We start from the raw sequence: 27,358 nt of genomic DNA, 5'->3' as shown, positions 1-27,358 counted from the left end.
TGATACAAGATCAACTAGAGGAACTCCAGAAATACTTCCATAAAGCTCACGCCACAACTGAGATGTAGAAATTTAGTACATCAGTTTCAACTTAACTTCTTTACTAGATTCCAGTTTATAAAATAAACCCAAGTGCTTTCTTGAAAATAAGAACTATGCATTGGTTTTACTGGACTTCAGTATAAACCAACTGCAAGAGAAAAAGAAACAGAACACCCACATCCCAAAGAAACAGGTCAAAGTTTTTTTTTTTTTTTTTTTTTTAATAAATGTGCTTTGTTCACAAAAAGTAGTGACATAAAGACAACAAAAATGCAAATACACTTTTTTTTTTTCCTCTCCAGCACCTTAAGAACAAGAGATTTGTCATCTCTTGCCCAGTCAAAATTTTCAAACATTTCATAACCTAGAAACATTCCTCTTGCACCAAAGCTAAATATCCAACAACTCCCACTATCACTAGTATTGTTCGGGGAGGTGTAAGTATTTATGTAAAACTGACTTTCATTCTCCACCACAATCCACTGTCCCTTGTTAAAAAAAAAAAAAAAAACAACACTTCAGGTATTTAGAATAAGCGGCAAGAAAACCAAGCTGTTACAAATCTCAGGTCCCTAAACCACAAATACAATGGTGTCATCGAGCTGCCAAGAAGGCCTAAATTTTAAATAATTATGTTTTACACTCGTTAAGGATAAATCTTGGCTCATTTGTATGAATCACAAACCAATTTACATTGACCAATGCCAACATTTCTGTCAGCTGGTACACAGCTTTTTTTTTTTAGAGGAATATCAATTAAAATGCTAGGTAGACTTTGAAGTATGTGCAGATTAGATTTCTAAAAACAGCTTTATTTATAGCACCAATATTTTAGCTTTAACACTAGCATTGCTGGAGTCAGTGAAAGAAGAGAGGTTTTGACTGATGAACATTTTAGTGAAAGTGAAATGGTAAAGCATTAGATGCAAACACTGAGTTATAGCTGTTTTTGAATCTGTTGTATATTTCATTAGGTATTTTCCATAAAAATTAAGTCAACCATGATAACTTGTCCTTTTTTTTTTTTTTCCCTAAACACAAGCTGTATAGGTGTTTGGTTTGTATACAACTATATCATTCAGATTGAATAACAGTTTTGAATCAGATGTTTGGGGACACTTTAAATTTATGAAGAGAAACACAGAAAGCTTATATTAAAGAATAAAGCATTGCAGTCCAGTTCATGTTTGAGTGTAAGTAGGACCAATACAGTATGACTCTTTGTAGGAAGTTTTATACAAGAAAAAACAGACAGGCCAAACTGGCACTTTCAGTGCAAAACTTCAATGGAAAGTTTTCATTTTTGTAGCAACTACTATAAAATCCACACTAACACTTCAGTTTACCTGGTAACATCCATATTATAAAAATAACATGGCAGATTGAAATGGTGTAAGGTGTGTTTCCACCTATGAAACTTTACACTGTATTTGTATTTTCTACCATGTTGCTGCTGTCAGTCTTAAATCCATGATGCAGCACCTAGTTCCAATCATTTCTGATAGGCACTCACTTATAAAGCCTAACATTCAAATTTGAGAATTCTGGTCATTTTTAAATGGAGGGCAATCTAAGCTAAACTAATACTGAATCCTCTATTTTTAATGCTGAACAGATTATTTTTTTCTGGCAAAGTACTCACAAATTTATTACACAGTTAAAAAAATTTCATAAGCAACTTGGTTTACCTTCTTACAGTGCAGACCAGTTTTCAGACAGCTATGGGTTTTTCATTTAGCTAAACAGAAGACTGGGGTCCAAATAAGCAAACGAAATAGTGTATATTAACTTCACTTGTGTGGTCTGAATGTCTTTTGTGCAAATACATGTGTCCTTGAAAATTTTGTGAAAATGTTCCTTTTTTTAAAAAAAAAAAGTCTGTAGTTATCATACAATTGTTCTTAATTGTAGACCTCCCAAATTAAAGAAAGTTTGTTTTTAAAACACATAAATAATTTACTTTAAAACATGACAAAAAACCACCACCACTCCCACCCCCCCAAAAAAAAAAGAAAAATACAGAACACATTGGGGAAATACTGATGTATGTTAGTGCTTGTACATTGAAAATTGCAAAACCCTGTTGCAGCTTTGAAGTGAAACAATTCTCTAGACGTACCATACTTCTCTTTGTCTGGGGGATAACCTCTTCAGAAATGTCATGTCTATCTGCTATTTATGCAATGAAAGTACACAACATGTATGACTATGGATTAATATATTCCAGTGTTTTGGTGTTATCTCAAGAGGGCTGCAATTAAAGTAAAATTAAATGTGCATTGTAGTTTCTCCAGCCCAGGCTTAACCAGAGCAAAAGAAATTTTGGAAAGAAAGCTTTGTTCCATAATTAAAAAGGGACATGTGTAACCAAGCATCTTAACCTATCTGCACATTTAATTAAAGTGCAAATTATTTCTTCCTACATATACTTCTCAGAAGCCCAACAACTCCAGTGCCTTATGCTCAACCACATTAAGAGTTAAAATATTGAAACAACATTTAGCAAATTAAATAGAATTCACACTTCACAGCACTAAAGAAAAGAATGGTACCTTTCTGGAAGAAAATTAGTGATACATATTCTAAAGACAGTAACAGCAATTTATGCTATGACAAGAGTCATTTGCATAAAACTTGTATTTTTTTCACTTTCATACAAGAATAAATTTTAAAATTCAAAAGTAGAAAAAAATAGCAAACTCTGTAAACCGTTGCATTTTCTTTATGCAAACCGTTGTTGTGTGTTGAGCCCACGTTAGTATAGCAAAATTAGTTAAGCAAGAGGTTTGACTTAGCATGTCAACTACTACATTAACTTAGAAGCAATATAGGATCTTCGAGCTCATAAAAAGGAATTGAACTAGACTGGCTTTCTCCAGAGTCTGAGTCATAAGGAGCATCAGGTAGCTCCATAAAACCGTAAGCTAGCTGTTCATCTTCTGTATCTGATCGAACGTAGCAGGAAGTGTTGGAATACTCCTCATCCTCTATACTGTTGAAATCCTGCGGGATATATAACATTCCTGGATAGTTCCTGCTAACTAAGTCACTTGTTGTTTGAAGGGAGGTTTTCCTAAAAGCCATCAGGTGCATGTGAGAAAACTTGGAATACTTGAAGCGTTTAAAACCCAAGGACTCTATGGCAATCTTCCAGCTTTTCATCATCATAGCTCGGCGATTCTGGTGAGATGAATCAGGAGTTATTACAAGCAATAAGCCATTTAATACGAGAAGTTCGTGTGCCTTCTTGCAGCATATCCATCGTTGATAGGGTGATGGAAAGTAAGAAAGGAGGAGCGAGAAAACGACGACATGGAATAGTTCTCCAGGTAGAGAATCAATAGGATTTTTCAGTTGCTTAAGAAAGGCATCTATAGCATCTTGTGCCAGTTGGAGAGGTTGCTGAATTTGTAGATTCAAGAAGTCACATTTGTATACGCTCTGGTGAAATAAGAAAATCAGAAAAACAAACAAACATCAAGGTTAGTTTAAAGAGCAAATACAACTCACACCCAGAGAATGATAAATAACATCCTCTTCAATTCCTTGAGGAAAATTCAAGCCTGCTGAACATCCCTCTTGCTATTAAATCAAGCACTCTAAAACAGTAATTTAAAAGTAATGCATATTACTAGCTTTCACAGTTGCCAAGAATGATTTGAGATATGCAGCAATTTAGTGGAGATTTGATAGCTGAGAACTGTTCATTTAAAACAAAGAAATGAAATAGAAAGCCCTAATAGAACGTATCAAGTCAACTCTCTCACAATTGATTTAAAAAGAATTCAGATGAGTGTACATTGCTCGTTTCCCCCAAATCCCATGCTTTCATAGTATATCATGCATTGCCAATAAAATTCCATGTTAAGGTGCGACAATGGAGTAAAACAATGCAATTCTTAAAATTCCAATCTAGGCTATATTGGGTTTTAAATTGTATATCTTTTATTTTTTTAAAACAAACAAACCTGAAATAAGTAAATAGGAAATAAATTCAACATTATCAGTATTTCCACCAGCTCTTTAAAGAATCCAAGAGGCTTAATAATTTGGTCACTTGGAAAAAAGAGACGTTCCTTCCTGGTACAGAAAAGGGAAGAAACTATGGCAAGGCAAAATACATCAGAAAGTTACAGTACACTAACTACTTTGTAACAGCGATGAAGGTACAAGTTTTAACCTTGCTGCAAATGCAAAGTTCACCAGTAGACATTTGGGCAAGATAAGAGTTTTAAATTCTTCTTTTAATCATTTGTGTGCTCAAGCTGTCAAAGATTGAAAGTGACACCCTGATACAACATACAAAAGAACAAATTCATAACACCCTTAATCACAGAGAACTCAAAAAATATAAAATAGTAAGCTATTCACTAGGCTTAAGTTTTGACATTTTATATTCAAAGCCTAGTACTGACTTCTCTCACGAAAAGGTATTGAGATACAAGGCTGCAACTTGATAGAAACAAAAATTGTTATTAATGCTTACAGAACATGCAGGGGAAAAACAGACTGCTAAACAGCTACGTGAATATTAGAGCTGACACAAAACATTCTCCAGAGCATATCAGAAAGGTGGAGGTAGACCTGCTGCATTTTCATATCCCCCTCCCCAAAGTATTTCTAGCATATTTTATGAAGCAATATTAAACAAATCAACATTATTGCAAAGGTATTCATAAAGCAACTGATATGCGTCGTTGTTCCCAAGTAGAAGATAACATTTCTGTATATATAAAATCACATTCTCTCCAGAGAACACGCAGAAAACTAGAAAGAGTAAATCAATCTTCCAAAAATTTGTAATTTACTTTTCAATAGCTTTAATCTTGGCCTCCGATACAGATGAAAAAATAATTCAAGATAGATTTTAATTAAAATTCCTTGATCGTACTGAAATAATTACAATCATTATATCTGCATGGTTATGTTCTGCTTCCTTGTACTATTTAGAACAGGAAATCAACAGTAGTAACTTCAGGATATATAGTAACAGCTTCAGAAGAACAGTGCTTTGGAAAATAATTTTCCAGGGTAACATGGTAACTTTGCTGAGGAGGAGGACTTAAAGGCTACACATACACAGCTGAAAAAAATTACACTGCAAGTATTTCTTTGCAGTAGAAAGATACTAATAAAACAGTTATGCAGAAGAAAATTTCATGATTAAAATATGTTTCAAGGGGAATTTGAACTCTGCAAGACAGTTTTATGACAAAAATGTTGCTATGCTGCTAAAGTGGGGATTGCTACTCCAGATGTACAAGCCTTGAACTGATCTTACACTCTTTCTAGACACTGAAACAGCAAACTCGTATTTCAGTGCATACACTGACATTTAAGAACTCAATCCAACTTGTCTTTTCTCCTTAACGTCAGTACCATTCCAGACTTTTTTGTCTCAGACTGTATTTACTCCAATACAACATCTGCTGCATATTCAGCTTGTTTCCCAGCACTATAAAATTATACTGGGACTTTCACCAAATTGAGATTTGCCGTTCATTTCAATTATAGCCTTCTCCCTTCCCCTGACAAGTAGACAAGTGAAACTCCTGTAGGAAAATAACAGCTGCTAATTATTCTCTGGAATATTTGTGTCACTGAGTGTTTGAAGGAGTGACCAACAAAAGCACCAGTCAAGAAGAAACTTGTTCTGCTTACCTTAGTCTCTCTTCCCCTTGAGCAGTACCCCTCCCCACCACACAAAGCACACACCCAGAACGTTTAACAGAAATGTATTTTTGCATTCATATCACACAGCTGCATTTTCTGTATAATAAAAGATCCTAAACATTGTGAAGACATTTATTCTTTTGTTTATGATTTTATGATTCTCTTATTAAATAAAGATTTTAGTTCCTCTGACAATTTTTCAATTACATCGTCAAAATTCCTCAAATTATCTGAAGTATTTTACTCAACTGCTACTTCTATATCTAAAATATTTATATACAGATAGTGGATTAGCCTATTCTTAATACATAATTATTTAACAAACTGACTTCCTAAAAAGCCTCCATGTTTCAATTTGTTTCAAAAAACATTTTGGTATCTTACCTAAAAGATCAGATAAATGAGAAGGTTTTACAGGTTCTTCTATTTTCAGCTTCAACCACTAAGTTAGTGCATCGATTTTTTAGGTCAGAAGACAACATCAACTCCCCTAAGAACCCTCTGGCTGTTATTCTGAAATCCTACAATCAGCGCAGACAACTGCTGGCCAAGAGATAAATTTATTCAGGTTACGCTGCTGATGCAGCTCAAAGCAGAGTCATCCCATATACATCAGCGCTTATTAATTCTAGTTTGGAGGTGGGCCTGAACTTACTACAGAGGTAGCATTTGAGTGCACCAGTTGTGCTCCTTTTTACTTCAAGAACGCTAGCTAAGTTGCAAGGTGCCCTGAATACACCAAGGTACCAAGAGAATGGCAGTAAGTGAAGCTGGTGAACCTGAGGCAGGCCTCACAGTAACCATGCTGATCTGTACGGCAGTGCTCCAGTGAGTTCCTGTCATCAAGGTATGCTGCTATGTCGGAATGCAGGAAATCAATTATCTTATCGTTTGACTGTACTAGGAGAGAGCCTGAAGAACTGGTTAGTACACAAATTACACAAATGCTGACTACCCCCTCTTTTCTGTTGTCTGGCCTGGATTACTTGTATTCCTCAATTACATCCACAGAAGTAACCTTTCTAGAACTTTTCCAATAATGATTTTGGTCACTCTAAATTTAAACTTATTTTCTTAAGAAGAAATGTAATTTTTTAAAGGAAAATAGCATGACTGAATACATAGTAAAATATTAATTATGTATAACCACAAATTAATGGTTAGACTTGTGTCATGTAACTTCAGGTGTCTAGGCTTCTATTACAGTCACTGGAGAGCTAGTCAATAAAGGATCAGAGATCATGAGATCAGAGCGTAATTCACCTCACCGTGAAAGGGGAGATTTTTAAGTTTCGCTGATTCTAGTTTTAATAGACCCGCACTAATTTGAACATAGAACCTTGGATGTAGACACCTGGGCTGCACACATCTCAGCTTGAAATTTACTTGCCATGTATGGCCATTTTAAATACCGTAGGCTGCCACTTCACAATGGCATGTTATCTCCTTCACATCCCACGTCATGAGCAAGAAACAACCCTATGCTGATGTCCTACAGCATCTCGAGTGGTAGCAAGCAATTGTGCTTGGGCAACTGATGCCTATTCCTCAAATTAGGCAAGATGAAGTCCATTAATAGTTGCTTTCTGTTTTAGTTGAAACTAGCACTGAGTTACTTTAAAAAGCAATTTATACAACTCAAATATTTCTAAAGAATTATTATTTTTTTTTATTTTTATTTTTTATATATGTGCTTGGAGATAAATTAGGTGTTAGGGAACTAAACCTGGTGACCACAACAAAATGCCACTTATTTTGCATGTAAACCGCGCTGCAGCAAACAATAGAACACTGACTGCTTTCAAGTTAACTGTATTATTGTACTCGTACCTCTCCACATCTAGAGAGGGTTACCTTACGCCACTGATTTTAATTTTAAGCTATTATAAAAATTCAGCTTCGTAGAAGTTAGCAAGAAACGTATGGTAAAAGGTCTCACATTTTCTGACAGAAATTCATTCCTTTATGTATCTTTTCCTTTTTCCACTTTGTCATTTTGCCTGGTTAATAAATACTGTGTACTTGGTAAATAAATACTACTAGGACTGACAAAAAAAGTCAGATCAAGAGGGAAAGACAGAAGAAACATGATTACAGCAAAGTTAATGCATTTGGAAATCTTACTACATAGGGAAAGTGAAACAATTGTATTGTTGCATTACCCCAAATGTATTACTCACCTTACAAAGTTCCCTAAACAGTAATCTTGTCCTCAGAATTACAGTTTAGTATTTGTAGCAATAACCTGAAAATCCCCTTTACAGAGCACTTCTGGTTACTAAAACTCCCCACAAAAAATACATCAAGTAGAGGCACTGACTATTTCTTTCTGTCAGCAAATGCAGCTTGCCAGAGGTTCAAGTCTAAGCACAAGCCTACTCAATTTTCATTTATGGCTTTTAAGATGCAAGAACTCATCTGAGACTGCATTAAAAGATGGCTAAAGTTTTTCCAGTTTTAAGATGCACAACAGCATTATAAAGGCATAACTCTTGAACAAAAATGTATTTTAAAATCAAAACTACATTTAGCTATTATTTTGAAGCCTGTTCATGGGAATGGATGTAATAGAAGGACCACCGTTTCTTTTACAACACAGATGTTTAGGATACATACTGATGAAGTATTAAACACCTTTTTTTTTCAGCCATTTTGAAGTATTCTAAAATATTTGAGAGCCAAATTCATATCAAACATAGTAAACGTTACATACCTCAACAGCTGGAACAATATCTATGCCAACTGTCAGAAATTCTTCAAACTTCAAAAATGGATTAAAGCAGCTACCAACGTCAAGTAATCTGATCTTTCCCAAGGAATGAAGCAACCTAAGAAGCAGCAAGAATTCAGTTTTATCAAGTGTTATTTTTGAAGCTATATTCTGAATTACAATTTCACATAATTAACACAAAAGATATTCTTGTTGAATACTATGGCAGTGACTAATATAAGTGAATGCCTTAACTGAACTGCTGAGACGTCTAAAGAATCAAACAAACAGTAAAGAAGATGACCCCCTCAAGCTGAAAAATTTACCTTAAGAGTACCTGTAATACTTTAACTTCATAGAAGGGCTCAGGTTGGAAAGGACCTTAACAACCATGTACTTCGACCCCCCCCGCTATGGACAGGGACACCTCCCACCAGACCAGGTTGCCCAAAGCCCCATCCAGCCTGGCCTTGAACATTTCCACGGATGGGGCAGCCTGTTCTGTTGCCTTCCCAGCCTCTGGGTGTAAAACTTCCTCCTAACTTGTACTTATAGTAACAAAGTAAAATGGCAACCAGTGTGTACACTACTCATGCTGATCAGTAATTTCTCTATCGCTTTGTGTTTCCCCACTTACCTTTTTGTGGTACTTATTGAAGTTTAAGTGACACAAGTCATTAGAGTTGAAGTTTCAGGAGTACATAAGAGAAACTGACAGCACTCCATGACCTACCTACTCATCAGCCCCATTTTAAAGAGCATCCGAAGTCAAGTGTCATAACTGGTTTAAGCAGAGGACATCCACTTGTATTCCAAAATAAACAAAAATATCCCTGAATGTGAAAACATCTAGTTATTCCATGCAAAATATCTAAAAATATCCTATTAGCTTTCTTTTAGCTAGCATTTTTGCAAATGGATGACTGCTTGAGCTTCACTCCAACTTTATTTTCAGTGGATGCTATGAAAGTTGGATCAGTCCGTACAGCACCACAAACTTAAAAACTGGCAAGTGAAGTTGGAGCAATAACCACTTGGACCACTAGCGCTCAAGAGTTTGAATTCCTTCCATTGGACCATTTACAGGGCTATAGCTAAGAATTTTCCGTTATGTTTTGTAAGAACCTAGAACACCCAAAATCCATTAACAGATGCAAACAGAAGTGAACTCATAGCTTTCACAGGGAGGAGACTGATAACTTTCCAGTGAGTGAGTGTTGCTTTTTGCTTCCAGTTTCTGTAGCCAATTCTAAACTGGCACCTCCAAAATATCATTTGTTGCCTTTCTGAGAAAGATTCAGCCCTAGAGAAACGTAACTGCAAAAACTTTCAGAAACAGATCTACAGAGCTAATGGAGTCCGAAAGCGCCATGGCTGTACTCACATCAACAATAAAACTGTAAGCAATACCACAGAAAAAGTTTTTAAGAAGCAATAAAGAGATCACAGTTCTCTATGTTCCTCCCCAAACTCTTCCTTAACTCTCAATGATCTACCATGAAGATGATGTTAGAGAAGCAAGAGAGGATTCCTTGTTGCCTTCAGCTGAATAACACTACCCATCTTACAGATTTTCCTTCTTCATAGGAAATATCCAGGGAATTCTTCCGTCTACCAGCACCACCAAGGCAAACAGCACAACGATTACCTCTAACTCTCAGTTAAAACCACACACATTACCAAGCTACCCTGTGAGACAGCTGACACCAAGTGGGATTTCAAAATGAAGATGATTGCAAAAATTTTCCCCAACTTGGATGCCAATGACAATGTAATCTGTGCAACAGATTGAATGACACAGAAGGACCATTGAGATCCTAGTGGCAAGAAATCACAAACATGGGCTTAAGTCAAGCAGTGTCTTTTTCCATGTAATGTTAGTACTTCTCAGAGCAGCACTCCTTGTCTAGCAAATACAGACTCTAATGGCTTAGTGTCTTTTTCATGTCAAGTCTACTGGCTTAGACTTTTTCATTCAAATACTATATGCACACTAGTGTTCTACATTAGTCTAACAGTAACAACAAAATAATTGAAGATGAATGGGACCACAAGAAACAAAATGAAAATTTGATTCTATAGTCCAGCTCAGAGAAAACTTCCAATAAAGAAGAGCAACAGCCTCTAAAGGTCTCAACATTTTCCATTTAAAGCGTTAGAAGAAATACTTACACAGACTTAATTTTAAGTAACACAATATAGAACCCACTTATCTCCAGGAGAACCCACTGTACCTATGGTGAAATGAAAAATCACTGTGATGCATTCTGTTTCCCTCTTATAAAACCTACATTCTTGGCTGCGGTGTTGCTTTTGACTCAGTGAAGAGGTTGCACCGCTCAGATTACTTCTGACAGCATTATGGCACGCTTCTGGATAGCTACACCCTTGTAACCCAAGCTGAGCAGAAGCCATCTCTTCTACACTAATGGACAACAGATCCCAAGATGTTTGATACAGGACAAAGATAAGTTTCTCCTTTCACTTTAATAGGTGTTCTTTCAATTACAGCTTTCTCTTTCATTCTGGTAAGACTACCAGACTCCAAATTCAATGTGAATACACTTTGAAACCTTAACAGTAGCAGAGATTCAGGTGCTCACTTGTGTTTTGACTTTCCTGCTGCTTGTTAGGTTCTGCTGCCCCTCTGAACACAGGTGCAGTGAGAAACTTAACAGCAGTTCCCGGGCTGCCAGTTCTATCTATTCTATCATAAGACCAGGATCTTAGTTAGGCACTTCAATTAATTTTGGAGGTCTTCAGACCACTGGTGCAGACACCTGCTTTTCTTCTTCTTTTTTTTTTTTTTTAAACACTACAACTCTCAAGTCAGATTCCTCAGTGAAAACATAACTGTCATCTACGTGACAGTCACTGATCTGGTGAGCCAATTACTGTGTTACAAAGGCAGTATTGCTGAATTCATTGATAATCACCCTTCAACCCCTTTTCTAATGATTTTCAGTCAAGGCAACTATATGAAAAGTAAGAGAAATGCTTTGCACTGTAGGTAATCTCCAAACACATCCTGAATCCACAGCTCTCCAACGCACTAATATAGTGGCAGAAAACGTGAATAAAGATCAGGAACTGGTGAAGAAGTGTCCGTAACCTGGAAATGTGTCCATTTTAAATTTATTCTACATTTGCTTATTTCAAGAACTTTATTAAATGGACTACAGTTCTTGATTATTAGCCCCCTTAAAAATGCACATATTTTTAACTAGGTGTTGTACAGGCAAGTGACATTTTCTCTTGGAAGTAGATGGAAACTAGAAACTAGAGTATAGCTATATAACCACCAGGAAAGTCATTTTATCTTTGTCATTAATCATTTCAAATGCTGAACTTCTGGTTTACAATTTTCAATTATTAAGCTACTGTTTATCCAAGGATGGGAGGGGAAAAAATTCCGAGGCCCTATGCTGTTGTCAGAAGAGCAGAACAAAGCCATACAACTGGCTCTGAGTGCCAACACCGGTGTATCTCAAATCCTTAGTAACATCCAGACATCAATGCACTCCATGGGAAGGACTAGCTTGCTGAGATACGCTTATATGAAAGAAGGAATGATGGCTTAACTGTCTCTTAAGATACAACCTAACACCTGAGAAGAATCTATGCAAGAAGGTTATAATTTTTACCATTAAGGATAAAAATCAAGACTTTAACCTGATGGAAGAAGATGACAATACTCAAACAGAACAAAGGGAGAAGCTAGTAAACAGCAGATAACAGCCACTTTTGTATTTCAAGACCGAACCACCTTGAAGTCCAGCTTCACACCAGGTGAAGATGCAATGTTAGACACATAAGAACTGTTCCTGGGATGGAAATAGGTACTGGGGACAACATATTACCAGTCCTTTTCCACTTTCATCTGTATGCCCACGTTAGTTATTTCCGTGAGATTCACCAATTTTAGTCTTGCAAAGAGGCGAGCAACATGAGCATCTGAAAATGGCTTCATCAAAGTAGCTGAGTGCCTTTCTGAGTAGCAATACAACTTGCACTTCTGGTTCCCATGGCACTTTCTACCACTACCTTTGGGATCTCATGGAGTGCTACCTACTTTTTTCTGCATCTTCTGGTCTTTTTTAAGTTTTAAAACCATCATGGAACCTTTTACTTCTGAGCTAACTCAGTGCCTACCAAGAGTTTTGGGTTTTGATGAAAATAGCGGTGATGATAACCAATGACTTAGCTGTTGCAGAGCAGCACTTACAGAGAGCCGAGGACTTTTCAGCTTCTGGTCCTGCCAGTGAGGAGGCTGGGGGTACACAAGGAGCCGGGAGGGGACACAGCCACGATGGCTGGCTCAGACTGACCAAAGTGACGTCCCATACCACGTGGCGTCACGCTCAGCAATAAAAGCTGGAGTAAAGGAGGAAGAAGGCAGGAATGATGGCATTTGCCCTCCCAAGAAACCACTACATGTGATGAGCCCTGCTCTCAAGGAAGCAGGCTGAATACCTGCCTGCTGATGGGAAAGAGCAAATGAATTCCTTGTTTGATTTTGTGCATGTGGCTTTTGCTTTACCCAGAAAACTGTCTTTATGTCAACCCATGAGTTCTCTTTCTCTTCCCCATCCCACCTGGGAAGGGTGAGCAAGTGGCTGTGTGGTGCTGAGCTGCCTGCCGGGGTTAAACCACAACAGCCTTACAAATGAAACTAGTATTTGACTTCTATGGGCAGTGGTTTATAACAGATATGCCCCATTTCTATAAGGTCTGCACAACTACTAAAAACCTTACTATCATTTGTTGCTTACTCCAGACGTTACAGTAATGAGAAACCCTCTTCACAGAGCAGAGGGAACTGTTTCATGGACCAGTTCTTAACAACTGTCCGCAGAGTATGAAACAAGTCAAATATAACATTTAATGGAAATGTGTTTATGCATTCTTATTCCTTTAAACTTAAGTTATTCACATCACACAAGGAATCGTCACCAACATAAGCCTTGTTTTTTAGGGAAAAAACAGTGTGGACTGTAAGTGAAATAAAAAAGCTACTCATGAATATGAAAAATAAAACTCTTACTTGAGTGAAGGTTAAAAACAGACGTTAAAACTGTTGTTAGGGAAATACTTCAAGGGTAGTGCAACTTCTGCAGAGCCAGTCGTCAGAACACTAGCATATTTAAAATTAAGGGTTGTAATTCAAAATTGCTTTTGAAGTATATAATTGGAATCAAGAGTTTCTCTGCAATTATTTATGAACAGAAAGTTTTAAGTGCTCTGATATTTACATTTGCCACTTGGTACTTACATAAGCAATTGACTTTTCAACAATACTGAATAGCCATTAGATTCTAACTTAATTAACGTCTCCCTTATTTCACCTCAAGCTTTAATATAAATTGCACTGCACAACAATGACATACAAAAGCAAAATTACTCTAACACTTAAATGGCGATGACTAAGATGTCATTCGCAAGCAATCTTTATTGGATCCACCAAAACTTATACTACAGCTCAACTATTTCTTTAGGCATGGATATATTCACATGAAAATGGCCTTAGAAAAAAAAAACGTATCAGACTTCTCTAATATATTATAGGGAAAAAACTGCAGCTAAGTCTCATCACACAAAGAGGAAAATAAGTCTGGAAAACAAGTAAAACTTACTCTTCTGTTATAGCCTCATGATTTGTCAAGCCAAGGCTCGGTAAGGGTTCTTCAATCTTGGGAGGCTGGGAAACATTTAAGGCTGGAGTGGTCTTCGAAGCAAGAAGTGCTCTTTTTTCATCTTTCTCAAGTGCTTTTCTTTTCCCGCCATTCTGAAAATATTCTCGGCATACACTGAAAAGACAAAAAAAATCCCCCAGAAAAATAAAATGGTATTTTTGGTCATTACTGTAGACAGAACACAAGACAGGTTTAAGAGATACAAATTCTGTCATCTTTAGAACAAATCTCGGCTTTACTGCAACTTTGGAAAGTCAGCTTTAGGAACGACGTGACACACCCCCAATGACAGATAGGTGTTTTATTTCCAAATATCAGGCTGTGAGTCACAGTTGCATAAACAGACTCAAATTAACTTTATCTGGATAAGCTTTCAATGCAAGACAACAGATGTCTTGTCAGAACATCACCAGTGGGTAACTGCAGCTATCACCTGAACACCACAGCTCTCTATCAAGGCATGCTTGCATACACACAGTTTTAACTAAGCTCCTCCTAAATGCAGGGACTTTTGAAACATCTGTGTCTTGCAGTGCACTTTAGGAATGTGGAAAAAAGCGAATACAACCCAGGCTTATGGCCTAACTTATTTATACCTGTTTCTAATTTAGAGCCCCCCCACACTTTTTTTTTTCCTTTTTAAAATAGCATCTGCAGTAGCTGTATTATTGCAGAAGACTTATTTTAGCTTTCATTTTTTTCCCTGTTTAAGCATTTTGCTAGTTAGGAAACAGAACAAAATATTCAGTCACACACGAACTGAAAGGTTAACCAGTTTAAAGGAATGAATGTTATCAAAAGAGTTAAATTGCACCTGCATACTTCAGCCAGTAGTCAGCATTACTGTAAGAGACACCAGCATATGTTCCAGAGAATAACCAAATTGTTTTCTCCACAAAATACAACTAGAAATGGAAACAATTTGTTGCTGTGAAATTAAAAAGCCTGACTCACCCTGCACAAAGCAGTATTTTTAATTAGATGCACCAGCCAAGCATTTGCATGAAAAGTTTAACAAAAATAGTACTTGTTCAAATTATGTTTTCATAACAACGCATTTTTACGATACTTTCTTGAAACATATTTGATTTTTCTCTAAAAAAAAGCTGCAGAGATTTGAGGTAATGTTCCAGAAGACAAATTCAAATTTAGTTTAATAATGCCTTATATTGTATTATCTTTACCCTGCTTTGTATTTCACCTCCCAGATTCAGGGAAAAGACATGTTGGTATAATATAGCAGGTTAAATCACAAATAGACAAGGCCTTGGAATACAGAGGCCTTATTTAAGTGTTGGTGACATTGTAGGTAACAAATATATCCACCACAGAAAATGTGAAGGAACAAGTTTAAAACTGTCATTATTGTTGAGTTTCATAAAGAGAAACATACGATCAAACAGGTACAGATAGAAGCCACTTTACTCCAAGCTGTCAGGGAATGACCACCCCAAATCTGTACACATGTAATTACAGTAGCACATTGTGTCCACATCGTTAATTGTTGCTGTGACGGAAAGAACTAAGTTAGCTTGTACACATTTCTGTGCTGACATGCTTAAATGGCCTAGAGATCAAAACTGACCCGTGCCTAACAAAATCAAAGTACAAGCAAGTCTTACTTGCTTAAGCAGGCCCTAGGCATTCTTGCAGTAAATATGAAAAGTTTAAAATGCATACAGTAACCTTACGGTAGTAAACAGCCCTATGAGAAACAAACATATTAAAAGTTATATTCATAGTCAACAAGTTTAGTTACGACTCCTCAGTAACCAAAGCTATTTTCAGACCAAAGAGAAGCTAGCTGGAAAAGACACTAAAGAAATTATAAGATCCACACCTTGGCAGTATTGAGCAAGATCACACACAGAAGCAATACCAGCAGTCCAGGCTACAATAATCCCAAATACATAAACTGTGAAATTACACCAACTCCATTAGAGATTGCATATACACGAAGACAACAATTCCAAAATTAACACAGTTAAAGTAGAAGTCTGTCATTGAACTTAGGGGAAAAAAAACAAAACCACAGAAAAAGATTTGGATTTATTGCTGCTATGCTAATAAAAGTTGTATTTTACACTATATCAAATTATTTGTTCACGAGCATATAATCAGTTTAGAGACAATGTCTTTTATAACTATTTAGCTGTGTGTCATTTAGTCAAAGAAAAGACAAACTCAGGAAAATCCATTTCCTCACCCTGTTACAGCTACCTTACCACCTTGTAAGCATTTTGCAGTGTCTTAATTTTACTCTAAAAGCCTTTTTTCTTGTTACCTCTTCTTAAACATTCTGAAGCAACAGCTGGCTAAATAATGTCATACAGCTACCGACACCAACAGGTAAATCAGAACAAAACAAAAAAATCCACAAACTTGGGAGGAATGTATTGCTTCTTCTGCTCAACTATTGATGTTATCAACTTTTTCCGTCGCTACAAGCTGTCACGCTGCCCAGGTTAACACTGGTGAGCTGTTGTGCAGGAGAATAATCTACTTGCAAAATGTAGGATAACTTCTCCTGTCACTATGAAGAAGCTACTTCTTCCTCGTAGTTGGTACTGCTGTAATTCAGTGTTTCTTTCCCATTATTTTACAGCTCTCTCTCACGTCAACTGAGTTCTGATATCATGAAACACCAAAGTCAACTATGGTGAGAGGCATCATCAACTCCTGGGTTTTTGCTGCTGGACAAGAGGGGCTAGAGTCAAAAGGCGGCTGGAGACTGGGCAAAACTCTTCACGTTCAGATCCCTGTCTGCATACTTGTGCCGTGCCACAGGGAAGCACAAAATATCCAATCCACCCATCCAAACAAATACCCTCCCCCCCCCAACAACAAACAAACAAACAACAAAAAAAATGATTAAGATGACAGTTCATAACCACTGAGGGTTTTCTCCCCAAAGCCTCACAGGAGCTGTCTCTGTACTCCCCTCATGGAAGTGGACCTCACACATATGATGGGGTAGCACTGATCACATTGGCACCTACTGCTCAGTAGTTAATAAAATGGAAGGCACTCAGCAGGTTACCCTTAAAGTAACTTGTTGATGTAGCCACACGTTTAACTTTACGGTTATTAAAACCCCATCACCAATCACACTGTGGTTTTGAGTATGCAGTTACTTAAGACTCTGCATTTAACAACTGTCTCAAGTAATGAATAGACTATCCCTTAATTATCTACAAAGAGAAATAAAATTAAGGAATCTATTTTATAACTCTGAGAACTGCCACGACTCCATTTCTAACTGACATTTAAGCTTCCGCTCTTTGATGATATATTAGCTCTACAATTAACACACTTGTTTTTGAAGAATTGTGCAATTCAAATGCTACCTGAGCTAACACTTGCTACAGTTTACACAAACCAGCAAAATAAACTTTTCAGTTCTAAACTGTTTAAGTTTGCCGGCAGAGACAGGTAAAGTGTGAAGTTCATATTTTGCTTATACAAAAATTCCAGGTATTTCCACAGTGAAATTTGTTTTCTATACTTCAAATCTGAAATAACCAATTTGTTCAAGTTGAACAGCCTCCTCTCTGCGCCCTCTCCCCCCAGTCCCATTTGGGCTGGACACATATAGAAAGTTCCAGTTAGAGAGTATGATACATATTCATGAGATAAATCATTTGTTCATACTCTTCAGCTATGAAAGAAAAGCTTTGTTGTAAAATACAGTAACCAAAACCATGTGTTTCAACAGAATATAAAAAACTAGGGAGGGGGTGATGTTTCAAATCCTCAATTGCCAAAGAAACACCATATGAAATTTGAAATATGTCAAAAGAATTAATAGTTACTTTTCTTGCCAAGTAATAACTAACAACTAAATTAATGCTGGTCACTTTTTATCTTGGCAAAGAGCAGTTTCTGATGATAGCTTTTTATGAATGCTCAAGAGTTTCAAGGAGACAGCTTTGCAGGCTAAGAGTACACAGTCCATCTTTTCTGCTTTTCAAAGAAGAAAAGGTGAGCCTTACTTACATTCCTTACACTATTTACTAACCAGAATCTAATATTAAAAATCAAGTTCAGTGAGGGTATAGAGAAATAACATACTTCCCATCAGAGCTGAAGAAAAGTCTAGACTTCTCATCATGTCTGCAAAAACTTTTCTTCCGTCCTCCCACACATTTACAGATAAGTATACTAAACTCAACTGAAAGAACTGCTAGCCTGAAAAAAAAAGTTTGAACTCTTCTACAGGTTTAACCTCCCCTACCTCATCCTGAAGAAAATCAAGAAATGGAGAGTTTTTAAGGTCCCTTGGAGACATTAATCGTGTAGGATGGCTGGAAAACATTCTGCTGTTGTCATAAGCATACAGATTTAGGTTAAGGAAATCCTTTATTCAGCCTGTATGATAGCACTAGGTATTATAAGTTATCTTAATTATATTTTGTTAAAGTTCAAGATGAGAAACTTGTATACAACCCATTTTCCCAATTTATTTTTCATACTTGGTCTCAGTTCTAGGTATTTGAGACATTATCCTTTTGAGAAACACAGCCAGGTCTGTAATCAGACATTTCTCCAATGTTGCGTCCACCCCCCAACACCACAAACCAAGTTCTGGAGGCAATATCCTTCACTACCAGAGGATTCCAAGAATTTGAAAATAGTTAGCAGTTATCGTATGATCAATGCTCTAATTAGCTCTAGCACTCAAACAGATATGGTTTTGTCAGAACAAAGTATTTAAAAGGAAAAATAAAGGCTGTCATACAAACATGCACAATGAGCATTAAATCCTTTTTCTATTTTAAATAGTTTCCCTTCTCCTCTTTACCCCACCTCCCTTCTAACTAATTCTATTGAAAGTGAATTGCTCAACTAAGTGCATTCATCAAAAAAGCTACAAAACAGCACTGTAAAGACTTCAAACATTAATTTATTCTATCCTCCAATCCTAAACAGACCTAGTAGTTATTTTCAAAGATCTTATAAGATCTGACTAATGACTAAGACAGCCTAGCTGATAGGAAAAAAACACAACATTGCTTTTGTGGGAAAAAAGCATCCCATGAGTGTTTCATATTCAGCTTGTGGTCTGCTACAGAATCCAAATGCTTTTCTAAAAGACTGACAGATAACCAATGACTCCTGGCCTGTATTTGCATAGTTAACAGTATTTGGTATAGTTAACATCATTATTAATCTTAGTCCTGCCCTCAGAGTGACAATTCTTGCTTGGTCCCATTTGCAAATGTTATGAACAGACTGTATTCTATCAGATTGTTAATAAAAATATTGATTGGCAATAGATGCAGGGACAGACACTTACAAAGCCCATCTCAGTAAAACAAATATTTAAGATAAGATTTTAACATCTATTCTCCACAAGTTTTTCCAAGCAGTTCTGCATTCCCTAAAAAGTAACTTCATCAAGACCATATTTCTTCAGTTTACTCATAAAATTGTCAAAAGACTAAAAAATGCAGGTCTAGATAAAGTTTTGTCATGTTAGCTATTGCTAGCTAGCTAGTTAGAATTGCAGATTCTGCTTTTTGTTATTTAAAAAAATAGCCAAGTCAACACAAGTCTTAACACTGATGCAAAAGCAACAAAAAGAAGCAAACCTGCTAGTCTAGCTCGCTTTGGTTTAACTAGAACCAGAACAGGCTGGCATTCATTGTCCATACAAAGGTTCACCAGGCTACCTATGACAGCAAAAATTAAGAGTTAGGACAATTATTCAGGATAAATGCAATCTTATCCCATTTCAGTTTAATTTTTGTCGTAACGTAACTGAAATGAAAGAGAAACAGAAACGTTAGTTTCCAAATATCATTTGCTACTTTGCATTTGATTACTAAAGATATACAAAGAAAATGAGGGAAAGACAGCTCAGTGCAGTCCAGGCTTTTTACAACACCACTCAGCTAGGCTGTATCTAGACAGGGACAAGGTTTTAAGCACTCTTCCCCCATGCTAGCAATTGTATAATATTGCCACGGAACGATAAATAAAAGAAAAATAGCCTTATACAAGGCAGCAGATGGTCAACAGCACAGTCTACCCCTTACTGCTTTATCTTTTACAGTTTCTAGAATCTGAATATGTGCAGTTATAAATAAAAATTAATGAAGTAAAAGTGTAAGTTTTATGTCACCTGGTTTAAGAACTAACTTCACAATATGCATTTTGCCAGTATCTTCAACTAAATAACTAGAAAGACTTTCAAAAGGATAACCTGGCAGGAAAATTATTCTTGATCCTGAAAAGAAGTACACCTGGCTTCTCCGATGGTTATTCGGCATCCTCTGGTTTACTTTTATCAGGTATCTGGTTATACAAGAACACAAGAAAAGTGAAGGAAAGATTACCAAAAAAAAGTATTTTTTTTTTCAATCTAGTGGAAAAAAACACTTTTCTGTTTCATATGTCTAAAAAGATCTTCCTTAAAAGGAAAACCAAGAAAACCCAAGCTATCCTTTCTTCAGCAGAGATACACCAGTGGTTCCCAAGTACTTTCAGCATTCCACTCTCAAATTAAGTTTCATCTAATACATCAGCTACCTTCCTGCTGTCATGATGACAGACAGTTAAAGCACCGAACAAAAACTTTCTGTGATGTCTCATGCACGTGAAGTTCTCTTGCGTGCAATTAAGCAATTAGACACAAGGAGGAGTAAGGAAAATGGGGCCTGCCACCTGTCTGGCACACCTCCTGGTCCTTTGGTAAGGAACAAAAAAATTGCAGAACACGAAGTCAATCTGCTGTGTTTCGGTATATAGCCATCCAGGCCTCAGTTTTCAAAAACGTGAAAAGTAACCCTTTTTTTTTTTCCCTGATATAAGTTTCCTGACCCCTGGACTCTACAGGCTAAAAAGGTCCATGTTTTAAAAGAAGCTTTATACTGAGACAGAGCATTTTAGTGTCTCCTACCAGGTGGATTTTCTTCTTAGTTTATGCTGCAAGGCCCAAACTAGACATTTAAATGTTTACTCTGTTGCTTTTGTGGGAACTACCAAAAAAACCAACCACCCAACAAACAAACAAGCGAGAGTGTCAAAATGCTTCAATACAAAGGACACCAACTGTTCTTCCACTGTCAGGAAGGAACATTACACTCTCCTACAGGGAAACAGGCAAGCTTACCACAAGCTAAGGGAATACTACTTAGCAGAAATTACTTTATTTAAAGTGCATATAATTTTACTGAAAAAGTTTCACAGATCAGTTGACAATCAAGTTGTAAAAAATATCAAGCAATGTAGCATGGGAATCAGTCCTGGGTCCAGTACAATCAGTGCTTGCACAGATAACCAGAACAGTCGGTATTCCTCTCAACTGCTCTGCAAATGATGCCAAGCTGGACAGAGGAGAAGCTGCAAGAAATCTCAATATTAGAACTCTGCATAATTTAAGAGAGTGTAATTTAGTAAAGAGACAAAGATCAACATTTCTACAGAAGTAATGAATAGCATAAACACCAGAAAACAACTAGCAACTGAGAAAGCCTGTAAAAAAGAAACTCGCAGTTGTGGATCAGAAGTGAGCATAAGTTGATGACACAAAACCAACACAACCAAGAAAACCACCAGAAAACACATCAAACAAGGCCAGCTGCATAACAAGAGTTTAGTCCAACCTCAATGATATTTTTTCATTTTATTTATCTCTGACAATGCCGGTGGAACGCTGCATCCAGTTTTGGGCATAGTTCTTTCAAATTGATTCACCTCTCTTGAAGATGAGACAACGTAACAAAACATGCCCAGGAAAGGGTAAGAAACACTTGACCGTTTTCTTAACCTAAAGAATCAACGATCGGTACATAAAGGAATGGTTTTCAAATATTTGTTTGTTGTAAAGAGAAAGAAAATGAGCTTGTTATCACTTGCTCCATTTCCAGCAGGCACAGAACATCTCAATTTGCCACCAAGGTGATGTACTCTACACCAACTGTTTCACAGTCTGTGCCCCCCTCTTTTTTTGTTCATTGGTTGGGATCAGAAGACCTATGTTACAGGTTTAAATAGAGTGATACCATGCCTGCTTTTCTTCACTGTCTTTTGCTTATTACTATGTAACACTCACCTCCACTGTGACTATTCCAGAACTCGAACAGAATGGTACTTTGTTAATATTTAATCTATTTATTTTCAATCTTCAGTGATTTTTAAAGATTGTAGGGAAGTTGGAGAGCTCCATCACTGCAGCATTCTAAGAACAGACTAACAGATTCCTACGAAGACTTAATGACATGTAGTTGATAGACCTCCTCTAGGTCACATCATTTAAAAGAACTGTAATACGATGATGGGAAATCAGAAGGTTTTCTAAACATCTAGATGAGTAAAGTCACTGTATGTCTGTCTCTCAGATGTACAGCATCTTCATCTGTCTGAAGACATTCCCAAAGGCAGGGCCATGCATAAATTCTTCTCCAGGTTAGATTTCCAAACTATTGTTTTTTTCTGCTGTACAGATTCCATGGTATGCCTCGACTTTATGTAGGAATCCCGAGTGACTAACATTTATCCTCTTAAAGTTTCCTCAAAGATTGAAATAATTTATTTGAACTCGTTCCATGATTTTGTTATCAGGACATGTAAGAAGCTTAAAATCCATGCACCTATATGCACAAATCAAACCCAAACTCTGTACATTAAACTTGAACTACTCTTGTTACATTAGTTCAGTTTAGGTTCAGACAAAATTACTTCATTGGTCTACTTGCAAACACCTTCAGCATTTGAGGGGGAAAAAAAACATTGTTGAAGATGCATTTGAGGTCTCACATTAGAAGAAATCATTTCATAAGCTACATATCCCTAATAAGCTGGAACAGTAAGACGGTTATTTGTTTCAGGAACCAATAAACCATTAACATTTTATAGAACAGATCTTAAAAATTGAAAAACAACAACAAAAAAACCTTAAATCCTGTATTATAAATAATTGTAAATAGAAATGTGCAATCACATCTTTCAAATACATTAGGGTTTACCTGCAACACCACTCAATCCGGCCTTCCCCTTCGCAAGTTTTTGCCCAGTGATTATCTGCAAGGTTTTTCATTGCCACAGCATATTCACAGAGAGTTTCCTCATCCTCACAGTGCTCACGCCAGATCTTATCAAAGTCTCCCACTAAAGAAAACAACAACAAAAAATTGCACATTAGATACAACGCACACATATCTAATTGCACATGAGATATGACAATTGCTGCTTTATTGTAGATGGCAAAATTCCCATCTTCCAATTAAAAGAAGTTATATACTGTAGTAAGAGATTACTTTACCTGCATTTAAAAACAAAAAATGAGGTCCTATTTCTCTAGTTAAAAACAAAATTCCAGGTTTTGGAGAAGGAAGGGACTATCAGGTACTTGAGAAGCTAGTAATATTCTCAGAACATGGATTTTGTTCAGTTTGTTCTGTGAAATTGAAGTTACCAGGAAGTCCTGCTTTCAGGTTTCTGTGCACAGCTATTAAACTTGACGAACAGTTTTAGAAATGAAAGACTGAAAGGCTTCGTAGTCGCATTCCTGTTCACAGCAATTACCCTGGATGATGTTACATGTAATACTGCTTAACTGAATGAAGGTTTATTCAAGGCTATAGATTTCTTTGGATACATTGGAAAAGGAATTCAAGGCTTCACTAGTGTCTGCCTATGCAGTCAGTCTTACCCAGTTGGCATCTAGGTGACAGTGCAGAAGAATCAAACTGACTACAGTCGAAAAAATCAGATAAATTTACCTGCCAATATTCAGGGACAGGCTTATTTTCACTTTCCTCACCTTGCTGAAAAAGAAGACTTGCAGGTTAAATTCTGACACTTCAAAGTAATTAAACATCATGATTTTCCCACTTTTGCTGGGAAGCACCTACTTCTTCAAGCTTGCTTTACATAATGTACTGTCAAACAAAAACAGGATAAATGCTACTGGTAGCAAGCCACAATTCCTACTGAAGTTTCTACAGCGTAAAAACTCTTGGTATACTTTAACTAAAGGACACTTCTACACTATGAAGGAGAAAAAAACATGCTCACTAGTACAATCCTCACTAATTCATTTTGTGTTTCTTAATCACAAATGTGTGCACACACCTGGTATTGATTTACATAAATCTGCAGAATATTTATCTACCAATTTTGCATCTATAAGCTGATACAGATAACAGCAAGTTATTAAGAGTAGAGCTACATTTTAAGATTCAACTCTGACAAGCAACATGCTTTTAACAACATGGTTCCAAAACCAGTTTTCGCAGCACCTTAATATGAAAGAGAAATATTTACAAAGTGTATCCAAGCATAACCCGACTATGTCTGCTGAAGACTGAAAGTAGCTTACAGTATGACTTGTCCTCATATCAGTAAGAGATTTCTAGTTTCCACCCATTTACAAGAACTCCTTTGATGTGCTTTGTTTTAATTAGCAGTAATAGATTTCCTTCTGTCCCAACTTTTTTTTCTTTTTGCGTTTGTACAAAGCAGTAATAACTGCTCACCCCATCTGTCCTCCAATTCCAGCAAGACTGGGTATGACAGATAGCTGCACACTCAGAAGATCTAAGCCAGACATCCAGGTTTCTGCCTGTGTAAGTTTGGTTTAGGGATGTCACAACTATTTTCTCTTCTTCAAAAATAATCATCAGCACACTCATGCAATCATCAAAATGAGTCATGTTTCAAATTAGGTGTTTACATCGCCTTGGATGAGATGGCAGTCAAGATGGAAGGCCTGGGAGTAGACGTGATACTGTTTTATTTAACAAGATAGGTGAGTAGAAAGCCTCATATTTCCCAAACAATGCAAGTTTGGGGAGAGCTGCTCTATAGGAAAGGGCCTTGCGTGGAAGCGGTCAAGCAGGACAGGACAAATTCTAGCACTGAGAGCAAGAAATGGTACACACAGTGTCCCACCAGCAAAGAGGGCAAAATGAGCACAACTCTTGGGAACTTGATTTCTTACATCAGAAGTGCTGAACATGCACAGCATCGAGGCAGAAAGCACTAGCCCAGTCCAAAGTATACTCTTAATAGCTGCTTAATTGGAATGCAATTTAGATAGTTCCATGGGTTTTCTGCCACAAGACACTGAACCTTACTGCATGAGCTAAGTAACTGTAAAATGAATGACACGCAGTTGATAGGGCTTTGTTCGAGGAAAACGTAGGCTAAATAGAAAAATAAGAAGTTAACACGTGAACACTTACTGAGGGAAAACATCACCAATATGAATTCCTAAGTTTAATACTATTCTTCTTTTCATCCATTTGGTCTATTCCTAGACAACAGTTCTATTTCCAAATACCATTTTTTCCTTAAAACTTAAGAAATAGGATAGATGGGGGGAAGAAATACACAAAAGTCAGATGCCCTTAACTAGCCAGGGCTTTCTTACAGCACAGCAGCAGTGCCTCCTGACCCCAGCTCCTCTTCCCATACCCACCCGCTTTTTTCTTCTGAACAAAGCAGGGATGTTCATATGAAGGGCGATTTTTTACTCAGGCAGATAACAATAGGACAAGGGGGAATGGTTTTAAGCTAAAAGAGGGGAGATTTAGATTAGAGGTTAGGAGGAAATCCCTCCCTCAGAGGGTGGTGAGGCACGGGACCAGGCTGCCCAGAGACGCTGTGGATACCTAGTACCTGGAGGTGTTCAAGGCCAGGCTGGACAAGGCCCTGAGCAACCTGGTCTGGTGGGAGGTGTCTCTGCCCATGGCAGCAGAGTGGAACTGGGTGGTCTTTGAGGTACCTTCCAACCCAAACCATTCTGTGACCTTTCTGAAAACTAAATGAAGGACAAGAGTCCAAAGATAAAGAATCTTAAATTTAGGTACACAGCAGCAGACCTGGAGCTGACTACCAGCACCCCAGAATGTGAACTTTGGGTTACAACAAAATTGCCTATGACAGTAACAACTTTTTTAGCACCCAGACAAGAAAATAAAACTGAATGATACAGACCATTAGAAGAGATATGGAGAACCAATGTGAAAAATTCATCACGAAATAATTCCATCACACATCCTATATCAAGTCAATTCCGTGTGCACTTCTGGTTTGTTTTCATCTATCAATAAGGAATGGATGAAAGCAGAATAGGACTCCACATGATCATGAGTGAAATGGAAAAGTTCAATATAAAACAACGCTTTGTTGTTCCAAGATGAGGAGACATCCGGGAAAAGCATAAAAGGGCAGCTTCTATGCATAAAGTTGTTTCCTCATAAAACGCATAATTTAGCTTAAACTTCACGTAGCTTGGCAAACTAAGGGGAAAAAAAATCCATGACAAACTTCAAAGATGTGGCTTCTAAGTCAGGAGTTCCTAGACCATGAAATCACTGAAAGACAGAACAGCGAGCAAGTGCAGGGAGATACTTCTGCAGCACTTGTCCTATATTCTTGTCTACGCACCTGCCTTTGACTCACTGGGTTTGATATGACGACCATTTGTCTGCCCTTTTCCAGAACAACCACAGATAAGAGGTTTTCTGAAGAGACTGACATCATTGTGCAGTGACTTTCAAAGACGCATTTGAGGTTCAGTTTCTCTTGAGCAAGTACCCTGGCAGGGAGTTATTTTGGTTTGTTTTCCACATTCTTCTCCAGCATGAGTTTTGAGAAAGCACAGACAGGCGCATTAGGCAAATTTACAGGAACTTGAATTCCAGAATCACGCTCCAATACTGCCTGAGTTGAAAATGCAAATAGTGATTCCTATCTGCTGACACATTTTGAGGTAGTGACTACAACAGGTCTGGCAATATCTGATTTTCAAGTGGTACCCAGAACACAGCAGAGCTGTGTATTAATATTTTCAAACAGTGTTATAATCCATGTGCAAATATGGCATTAAATCTGGTGCAGTTAAACAATTATTTGTGAATCATTGCTTGTGTAACCAAAAAGACTGTAAATTGTACAGGAAGGTTCCACAGTAAAACTAATGCTTATTTAAAAAAAATAGATCTTCTCTTAAGCAATCACTAAATCCGTAAACTAAATAAGAGACTGTGGTAGCTGATCTAAAGGATCAAAAAAAAAAAAGCCTCACATCTTCTGTCACATCTTAATATTTGGCTTAATGCATTACACTTTTCATCTCAAGTTCTCATGACCATACCACGACAAAGTTTAAGGCTACTCAACATACTCGCTAGGCACTTGACGATTACCTTTTATGCAATTTAAAACCTCTTCTGAGCACTGACTCTTCAGATCTTTACACATCTCAGATCTCCATAAAGGAACCAGTTAA

General features: G+C 37.1%; 1 protein-coding gene across 1 annotated transcript in view; it reads right to left on the bottom strand.

Moving 5' to 3' along the window:
• Positions 1 to 266: 266 nt before the first annotated feature.
• Positions 267 to 27,358, bottom strand: part of BMT2 (base methyltransferase of 25S rRNA 2 homolog) — a 35,517-nt gene continuing 8,425 nt past the window's right edge. The window contains exons 3-6 of the mRNA XM_050708222.1: positions 23,088 to 23,229; positions 14,059 to 14,232; positions 8,429 to 8,543; positions 267 to 3,483 (exon numbers count right to left, since the gene is read on the bottom strand). Coding sequence (XP_050564179.1) covers positions 2,854 to 3,483; positions 8,429 to 8,543; positions 14,059 to 14,232; positions 23,088 to 23,229 — 1,061 coding nt within the window. The 3' untranslated portion in view covers positions 267 to 2,853. The remainder of the gene's footprint in view (positions 3,484 to 8,428; positions 8,544 to 14,058; positions 14,233 to 23,087; positions 23,230 to 27,358) is intronic.

Source organism: Cygnus atratus, chromosome 1 (genome assembly GCF_013377495.2).
Source record: "Cygnus atratus isolate AKBS03 ecotype Queensland, Australia chromosome 1, CAtr_DNAZoo_HiC_assembly, whole genome shotgun sequence".
Lineage (NCBI taxonomy): Eukaryota > Metazoa > Chordata > Aves > Anseriformes > Anatidae > Cygnus > Cygnus atratus.
This window is presented reverse-complemented; position numbering and strand designations above follow the sequence as displayed.